Here is a 10,407-nt window from a genome sequence, read left to right as displayed (position 1 = left end):
TCTCTCTCTCTCTCTCTCTCTCTCTCTCTCTCTCTTTCTCTCTATTTCTTTCTCTCTCTTTCTGTTGCGCCTTGGTATATACGTTCGACGGTGCTGTTCCATCTCCGAGGACACGCGTATTCGTAATGGGTATGCCATAGGAAATATGGTGGGGGGACACCCAGAGAAGGAGGACCAACCATCGTGGCCGTTAACGCGGCAACGTTGCACGTTGTCGACGGAACGAACGCGGGCCGCATGTGGCTGGCTGGCACCGTTTCGTTTTCTCTCTTCTTCTCTTCTTACACTTCTTTACTATTATTCATTCTTCATTCTTCTTTATTCCTCTTCTTCTTCTTCTTTATACTCATCTTCTCGGGTCCTGTTATTTGATTTGGGGGGTGTGGAGGTGGAGAGGTTTCTCTTTTCCTTTTTTTTTTAACGACTTCCACGTGCGCGACTCGTCCTTTTTTGCCTTTTTTTTTTACCTGCTTTCTTCCTCCTTCTCCCAATTCCTCTTCCCTTTTGTCAAGTTTCTCTTCATTATGTTCGTCCTCGTCCTGGTTGGTCCTCCTCCGACCATCGTCGTCTTCATTTTCGTCATCGTTCCCTCGTATTTCTCTTAACATACGCGTCGCGTATGGTTTTTCTCAAAGTCAATTTTAAGTGCCCCGTACCCGAGGCGCAACACCGAACAAACAGCAAAAGTAGTTAAGCTGATTTTCTTTCTTTTTTTTCTTTCTTTCTTTTTCTTTTCTCCACCGACCAGAAAAAAAGATTGGGCAAAGTTTCCCTCGGTCCCTCCCCCTACCTTACCCCCCTGCCCCCTGCCGCCCCATTGTCCGTTACAATAAGTTGAAACACGTGTAGCAAAATTTATGTAGATAGAGAGACGGGGGAGGGGAAGGAATGAGAAGGGAATACGAGAACGTAAGTGGATATTTTTTAAACGACTCCTTAAGACGAGACTCGTTAAGATAAAGAGAAAAGAAAAACTTTAGATGATCCTTCTACGCGCGATATGATACAATAGATATGGATATAGAATATATATGAAATGATGTGGATAAAAATAGTATTAACTCTATTAAAGTGAATTCTGTTATAAGGTAAAAGAAGAAGAAGAATAAGGAAAATACACCCTTTCTTATATCACTCGATACGATGATGCAATATTAATGCATCCCTTTTCTCTTTCTTATCCCTAGGTAACTCTCGATTATCTTATATTGTGTAATTTTTAAATAAGGATTCCATAGTCTATGTACTATCGAGAAATATATATATATATAGATATGTTAAAATTAAAATATAAATCTATTATAAATATAGAAAATATTGCACATACCTAGAACTAAAGATATCTTCCTACCACGCATACACATATATATGTATATAATCTTTCATACATGGTGGTTATACAGGACATCCTGTATATACGAGAGTTGGTTGAGAAGTTTGGAATCTATTCTATTGTAAAAGTTTAGAGACTATGTCGAAGAATAGAAGTGAGTTTGACTGAAAAAAAAAAAAAAAAAAAAAAAAAAAACAAGAATAGATTCTATGTTAGGCTCAACATTTTTCAACCCCTTCTACATACGTGCTTTTAATATCTTCGTTATGGTATTATCTATTTGATTAATTACAACCCCCCCATGCGATTTCCATGCGACGAGCTTAAAACTCGGTCATCTCCGTATCTATAAAAATTAAATTATACAATGAAATTTGAGATATATAATAAAAATAATTGTTAATATATAATCGATTAGATGAATTACGTTTCATAGTAATCATTACTAAGCACGTTCCGTTTTATTTATTTTCAGATCGTATCCGTCGCCTGTGCAGAACGGAGGTCAAAATGGGCAGTCCATGAATTGTTCTCAGGGTAAGTAATATTACCGATCGATAGATCGTTGATATATTTCATTACATAGAATATAGTAAAGATATGGAATATAGGTATATAACATAATATACACATATACATCACACATGCGTTGCAGTATTTTATAATATTACATTAATTTTATATTATATATTATATATATCTATAAAATTACTAAATTTGTATAGAAATCTTATTTTCGAATGATAGTCACTGGCAAATATAAAAATGGCGTCGGTTCGTGATTAATTTCTAAAGATTTGATTGGTTGTAAGACAAAATGAGGTTAAGTTAATTTAATGATTATTCGATAGATAATAAATTCATGTAAAAGTCATTTATATGATATATATATATATATATATATATATAATCAAATCACTATAACCGCAAGGTTTTTGACATTATATCTCAAAATATAAATCGGCAATATATATTTATTAATCGGTTCGAACTTGCGAAACAACCCAATAATATATCGAATAAATGATCTAATATATTAAATATAATATATGTCTCTGACGCACGTACGCCCGCGCCGCGCGTGTATGTATGTGTGTATGTATGTATGGATGCGTGTATGCATGTAAATGCTATTCCCTTTTTAATATAGATATTCGCAATAAAGCCAAACGAATGGTGGAACGATGTAGCGATGTTGATTAAATGACGTTCGGGTAAAAAAAAAATTCCCCATCGAATTCTTTTCCCTATTAAATTAGCTTTACGTCATATTTTTATCGCTTGACTACTCCCATACAAATCAGTCGACGCGCGGCATGCCATGCAAGTACGCGCGCCCGCGCGTATAATATGCGAATAATTTGAAAATATTAAACCCTGTCGATGTGGGTATGTATTGTGTAGGTAGTCGTTGAAAAAAAAAAAAAAAAAAAAAACTAAAGAGTAATAATAATAATAATTAAAGAAAAAAAAAAATAATAATAATAAAGATAGAAAGGAAGAAATTGATACGTCGAAAATACAAGGATTAAAAATTAGTCTGTACGTGTGTTCGTTCGTCGAGCTTTTAACGGATCCTCTCTGTCGATAAGGATGTTTCTTTTTGAGGGGATTTTTTTCTTCTTCTAGTAATTTATTCTCTCGCCCGGGGGTCGGTAAATGAAAAAAGTATTCCAATTTAAATAGCGAATTAATTGAATAGAGACAAGAGTCGTCGCGCGAATTTGGCAATAAATTGATATTTCTTTTATCCATTGGTCGACGCGCCCTATTAATTGTTCTTATCGTATTAATTTTTCCTCTTCTCTCTTTTTTTTTCTTTTTTTTCTTTTTTTTTTCTGCAATTAGAAAAAATACAAAAGTATGTACCTAGCAAATGCGTATACTTGAAATATACACATCATATATACATATTTAAATACCTATTTTCGTGACGTTCATAATTTTATATAGATGTATGTGTGTGTGTGTGTGTGTGTGTGTGTGTGTGTGTGTGTGTGTACGCGCGCGCGTAATGCCCGTGTTAAAAAGAACACGGGCATATAAGCCTTGTCAAACGTGCGCGCGGAAACGTTATGAGAAATCGATATCCGATGTCGATTAAAAACTCTGTCAATCGGGTGCCGTCGATCAAACGACACGCATAGAATTTTTCTTTAGGTCGCGATGAAACGATGATTCGCGCGCGCGGCCAACCCTCCTACCACCCACACCACCCTCCCGTTTGAACCACCGCGCCGTGTCAACTTGTCGATGCGTGGTGCAGTATGTACGAATGCATGTATATATGCGTTTACGGAAAGTTACGAGTGTTTCCGATCGACAATCAACACGTTTTTTCCTTTCGCCCCTGCATACTCTTTTTATTTTTGTTGTTTTTTTTTTTTTTTTTTTTTTTTTTTTATTCTACGGCTTATCGCGCAATACTACCCCCACCCACCCCTTCCGCGCATTTATTCTTGCGCCTTCTTCTCTGCCCTCTTCTTTTTCGATTTCTCTTCTTTTACTCCTTTTTTGGATGCCCATCGAAAAAAAATAAATAAATTTGTTAATTAATTAATTAATTATTCGCGATCGCGCGAATGATAAATATTTTGAGTTAATGGATTTGTGTAAGAAAATCTTATTTTCAGATGATAGTCTATGGCAAATGTAAAAATGGGGTGTCTGTTCCGTTGGTGTTATAATATCCAAGGATTTTATGATTGGCCCTGACAGACTAAACGAGGGTTACTTTGGTTTAATGATCATTCGAGCGATGACAAATTAATATTAAAGTCAACTAGACGTGCATACTAATTTTTGGACAATTTTTCCAGGATTATAGCGCGATCGTCTAATAAAGATAAAAGAAAAAAAAAAGATAGAAAGAAAAATGACCGAATTGCTAAATTATCCGTATTGGACGAACCAAAAATACGAACGGGGAGACACTTGATCGACGAATGAAAAACCGGCAAAGAAAATCTTATGAAAAAGAAAGAGATAAATATAAATAAATAAATCAAAGTTAATGAGATGAAATATATATCATATATATATATATATTATATATGTGTTGGTTGATATTGAGAAGAGTTGAAACTTTGATTTAGGTGTGTTGGTGAAGCAAGAAGCTAGGGACGACGGTTACGAGACGAGTCCAGATCTCGAGATGAGAAGCACCGGTGGTGACAGCAGTCAGCAGTACCACACACCGCTGACACCGCACACGCCGCACACACCGCACACCCCGCACACGCCCCTCACGCCCGTATCGGCGACGGCGCATCAACCCCAACCACCTGGCTCGACCGCCTCCACCCTAGGACAGGTGAGTGCTATCCCATTACCCATTGCTTTTCCACCGCAAATTTTTATACCCTTATAACTCCGGCTTCGTTTTGTTCGTTCGACTGGTTGGTCACGAATTCTACTCTTTTTCTTCTCTTTCTTTCTTTCTTTCTTTCTTTCTTTTTTTTTTTTTCTTTGTTTCTTTTCTTTTCTTCAAAATAGACTACTACAACGAAACATATCGTATACACCACCTAGTAACATTTTCTTTTTGTATTATTCTTTTTTTTTTCTTTTCTATTTCATTTTTTTTGTATCCATATTATCAAGGAATCATTTAATAGAGAAACACATTTGATACACACCGTCCCGTAGTTAAATTACCCTATATAACCTCATTTATAAAAGAAAATTATTTATATTCTGTTTAATAATACTATTCTGTTGGTTTGTTTTATTTATTTCTTTAGTTTCTAAAAGAAATATCCCTGGAGAATATTATCGGGTGTTTCCCAGAATTCCATACTAAGGTAGAGACTACTTTTTTTTTTATTTTATTATTATTATATATATATACACACACGCATACACACACACACACATATATATATATATATACATACACGCGTGTGCGCACGCATATATTTTTATTTTATTTTAGTTTTTTTTTTTTTTAAACCGCCACGATAAAAATGTAAAAATTTTTTCGCACGCGTAAAACGTTTCAACCCCCCCCGTCCTCGCTCCTCCTCCTCCTCCTCCGCCCCCTCTCTTCTCCTATTTTTCATCTACGTTTCTCTTGGTAAAAACATGAACTATCAGGGACACGTACAATGTCGCTCATAAAATGTACTACATGTACATAGTAGAGGGTTGTATGTATGTTAGAGGAGAAGTAATATGGTGTCCCGAAGCCGTACGATAGATAGCAACAACTGCGCAATGGTTCTGATGGGTACCATCGTCCTCATCCTCCTCGTCTTCGTCGTCTTCGTCGTCGTCGTCGTCGTCGTCGTCATCCTCCTCCTCGTCGTTGTCGTTCTCGTGGAAGATACGCACGTGTTTCAGCAACGATTTCTATCAGTCCGTTGAGAGAATAAAGTGCGAGCTTTTAGAAAACCCCTACTACTCTGTCTTACGATACATAGACATATAGATAGATAGATAGATAGATAAATAGATACATAGATAGATAGATATATAGTTGTAAAAATATAAAAGTAGGATCTGAAATGAAATGACAGACGTGTCGTATATTTCTACAGGTTAAACCAAATGTGTTCTAGATGGATGCTAATTTTTATTTAAAAACAAAAACAAAAACAATTGAGTCCTCCTCCCACCCCCTCCCATGCGTGTTCAGTCAAAAATCGCTAACAAACATTTATGCTAATCCCCCCGGAGTTATTGCTACGTCAAAGAAAATTTTTCATGGAGGTGGAGGCAGGATTTGAAATCAGCTTTTTCAAACGAAAAAAATATGCATTTTGTTAATGCTTTCGCAAAACTACTGTTGATGTTTTATTATTTTTTTTTAAAGTAACGAACGGATGGATTTTTTTTGTAAATGAAATTTGAAGTAATTTAAGGTAACACGAATGAGTCAGTCACAGATTTTGAGTCAAAGGTTTAATTAATGACCTGTTTGCCGAACATAAACGAGAATTATCGAGAAATCTTTGTGCCGAATTAATATAATTAGGCATTCGCGAAAATAGGAATAATTCATTTGTAAAATCGTTTGAAAATATTTGCATTCTCTATTTAGAAACTGTCATATAATTTATTATTCCTTAATTTTTTTTGTTGCCTTTTTTGTCCAAGGAAAAAGAAGAATTGACAGGGAAAAAAAGAATAGCAAAAAGAAAAAATAAAATGTATTATACTAATTAGAAGCTTAAAAATACTCATTGCGAGGTAAATTAGAGACACGTGAGACTTTTTAAATAGTGTTTCGGTTTAGTTTTTACATAGCAGCAGCAAGGCCTATCTCATAAATAATGGCCAATCGATAAACTTCAAACACCTTCCAAGCGTTAGTGCACGTTCTGAAGGAGTATCAGGAGAATGCTTAAGGTGGAGGAAATGGTTATATACATTTGTGTGTGTACATACACGTGTACGTATGTGTTATCGTTTCTACCAGCAGCCAGTACGAGTCTTATCTTGTAGCATTTCGTGCTCGATTTCAGGTTTATCGTGGGGTCAAGAACAACGCGCGCGCCTCGTTGTACGCATCTAATGAACGCACGAAATCGAAAATTAAGGGCGCGAAAAAAAAACGTAAGGATGGTGATGACGACAACGACGACCACGAGGAGGAGACTAGTCATCTATCTTTCATTATTTATCTCGACATTTTGTTCATATACAAATTGTTCTGAATTTTTTTTTTTGTTTTTTTTTCCTCGCAGATAATTTGTTAAAAAAGAGACAAAACTTTGATCGATATTATAATTTAAAAGAGAAACAACAAAATCTTTCGGATATAACTCTAATCGAATACGCGATATTTATCTCCTAGCTGTATTAGATTTATTATATATATTTTTTGTTTCCCATATGAAATGTTTATTACACGTAACTATCGGAGAAACGTTATATTATAATCGTTAACTGATACGCGTGATATTTAAATTCCTGGAAGATAATCCACATTGTCTACCATTGTATATACATTGGTTGTCCCTGAAGTATAATTGTAATTGTTAATTCGTAATTCTTTTTTGTTTGTTTTTTTTTTTTTGTCAAAGATAGCGAGATAATTTTGTCGAGGACGATGCAACGTCATGCGAGATTATACCTCGGGAGAGCTAAGGCTCAGAATTTATTTACGATTACTATGCAACTTTGTTTCTAAAAATTATTCGCTATCTTGACGAAGTCTAAAATATATGTATTTATTAAGTTTCATTATTAGGTGAGTCAAGTAAGGTAAAAAAAAAAAAAAAAAAAAAAAAAAAAAAAAAAAAACCGAAAAAGAAAAATGAAACCAAACAAAAACAATATAAAACGTAAAGAAAGCACAAGGAAGGAATAAATAATTAATTAATTATAAATAACACACAAAAAATATNTAAGGCTCAGAATTTATTTACGATTACTATGCAACTTTGTTTCTAAAAATTATTCGCTATCTTGACGAAGTCTAAAATATATGTATTTATTAAGTATACGCGATAGGTGCGATATCGTATTGGTAAAAAAAAAAAAAAAAAAAACAAAATAAAAAGTAAACCGAAAAGGAAAAATGAAACCAAACAAAAACAATATAAAACGTAAAGAAAGCACAAGGAAGGAATAAATAATTAATTAATTATAAATAACACACAAAAAATATGGCTAATAACAAAAACTGCGCGATTCTCGTGAGAATCCTATTGTTTCCGTTGTTTTTAGATGGCAATAAAATGCGAGACACCGGTGGATCCATACTCTTTCGTGGACGAGGACATGTCGATGGGTGGTATGAGGTCCGCGAGCAGTCCTGGTGGCAATCCTGAGAGCATGACGTGTCCGGGCGGCGTCCAACCGGGTCTGGTTACACCCACGTCGACGCCACCCGGTCCTCTCTCCAGTCAGCAACATCATCGAATCGATCTCGTTCTGAATGGTGCTGTGAATACCCAGCTAGCGCATCAACCGAAGAAAAGGGGAAGAAAGAAAAAATCTGAAATGATATTAACTCCCGAAGAGTAAGTTACTTGGACGAAGATATAACGTCTAAATGCTAGGTTATGTTTTTTCCCTATGTATGTACGTAATTCTTCTTAACAGGATTTTTCATTTATTATTTTTCTATTCTTTTCTTTTTAATTGTTCACTCGAGATCTTCAAAAATCAGATCTCGTCAATTTTTAAATCTTACGTATAAATTGATGACACGTAAGAAAACATTCGAATCGGAGTGTAAGACTTCGTAACGTTTGCGCCATTTTAAACGATAGTATTGTCGGCCATTTTATAGTCGAATACACTACGCGTAGTTCTTACGTACGTTTATATCTTGAAATTCAAGTCTCTTTCTCTCTCTGTTAAAATGTTCAAGCTCTTGTCAAACGAAGATTCTATTTATTTATTTATATATAGGCTAATTAATTTTACATATGTGATGGGGGGTGAACAAAAAACTTTCTAGCAGGTGATTTCAATAATCAATCACTCTTTTCGAAGATACATTTTAAGATTGCAGTTATACAATATGAGATAAGAAGTAGTTTGAAGTTAAAGTTCGTTGATTTAATCTTAAAATTATCTAAAAAAAAAAACTATTAACTTTATTGGTATATCATTTTTATTTGAAATGTAGTGGAAACCAGAAAATAGGATATCAAATAAATAAATGGAAGGAAAAAAGAACGAGAGAGAGAGAGGGAGAAAGAAAGTTAAAACGACTGATCCTTTAAAAATATCGAAATCAAAGCAATTTCAATTGAGAATATATCTTCGTAACATTTGCTGGAAGAAAGCACGGATTATAGATACGCTCGTTACACCGTATCAACGTTAATTCGCTAAAACGGCGAATTCATTCGCATGTAAAACACGAAAATTTGCAAGGGAAATATCGAAAAATATCATCTGTTTGTAGAAAGAGAGAGAGAGAGAGAGAGAGAGAGAGAGAGAGAGAAAGAGAGAGAGAAAAAAAAAGAAATACAAAAAGAAAAAAATATATATATATATATATCTATATATACCTGAATCTAACGATCGGTTATAATTTTTCGTACGGTAGAAAGAAAATCAAATACATAAATTAAAATAAAATAAAATAAATGTACATACGCTTATATATACATATATTTACGAACGTGTAAAAATAATTAAAAAGAAAGGAATACGATGATCATAATTTTTCGAATAAAAAAAAAAAGAAAAGAATAAAAATATAACCCAAATTATTTAAAACATTTGACGAAAAATTCGAATATTAATTGAAAAACGAGTAAATCAAGGTGTAGCTCAAAATTACTCCCAAAATAAATCTGACGAACTCCACCTTGGCTTTAAGTTTCCTTATATTCTCCCATTCTTCTTCTTCTTATTATTTTTTTTCTTGTAATCTTTCGTGATATTTGTTCTAGAGCTGAGCTTGCGGAGGCGAAAAAACGTGCAAAGACGTATAAAGAAAGGAAAAAACACGATAGGTTCGACGGAATGCCAGAGGAGGAAGTGAGTAAACGCGTTCTTCCGGATCACCTAACGAACAACCTGGACATCATCATAGTAAGTTTACCTTTTATCTATCGCTTTGATCGTCTCTCTCTCTCTCTCCCTCCCTCCCTCTTTTCGTATTTTACCTTGGGTTATAATCTACAAGTTGTTGTTGTTGTTGTTGTGCTGGTTACTACTTTATATAGGAAAAGCGCGGAGTTCCTACTGTGTTCTAGTACTGCGAGCATATAAATGAACAAACGGAGCGAAAACGAATGAGTGAGTGAGTGAGTAAGTGAATGAATGAGTGAGCGAGTGAGTTAGTCAGTCAGTTGGTTAGATTAAGAGAGAAAGAGAAAGAGAGAGAGAGAGAGAAATAGAAAGATGTATGTATGCGAATCTAGATAGATGGACGAGTAGATTTATTATACGCTACGGGATCTACGTAAGCTAAGAGCACTGAGCCGGAATAATCACTGATTACACTACTGTGTAACGTACACCAATAATCTAACAGGAGGAGTATCACAGGGATACCGTGAAATTTCTAACAACAAAAGCGAACCGTGTATATAGATATCTTTCCCACCCCCTCCCCTAACCTCCACCTCACCCTTCTTTCATTCTCTCTCTCTCTCTCTCTCTCT

The 10,407-nt window shown here is 34.8% G+C and overlaps 1 protein-coding gene across 1 annotated transcript in view; it reads left to right on the top strand.

Annotated features, from left to right (window-relative positions):
• LOC106785249 overlaps positions 1 to 10,407 on the top strand; it is a 60,000-nt gene that overhangs the window by 33,697 nt on the left and 15,896 nt on the right. The window contains exons 2-5 of the mRNA XM_014745576.1: positions 1,809 to 1,870; positions 4,429 to 4,646; positions 8,006 to 8,301; positions 9,691 to 9,832. Of these exons, the coding sequence (XP_014601062.1) occupies positions 1,809 to 1,870; positions 4,429 to 4,646; positions 8,006 to 8,301; positions 9,691 to 9,832 (718 nt within the window). The remainder of the gene's footprint in view (positions 1 to 1,808; positions 1,871 to 4,428; positions 4,647 to 8,005; positions 8,302 to 9,690; positions 9,833 to 10,407) is intronic.

This window comes from Polistes canadensis, unplaced genomic scaffold (assembly GCF_001313835.1).
Source record: "Polistes canadensis isolate GaletaPanama2010 unplaced genomic scaffold, ASM131383v1 scaffold_0, whole genome shotgun sequence".
NCBI lineage: Eukaryota > Metazoa > Arthropoda > Insecta > Hymenoptera > Vespidae > Polistes > Polistes canadensis.
This window is presented reverse-complemented; position numbering and strand designations above follow the sequence as displayed.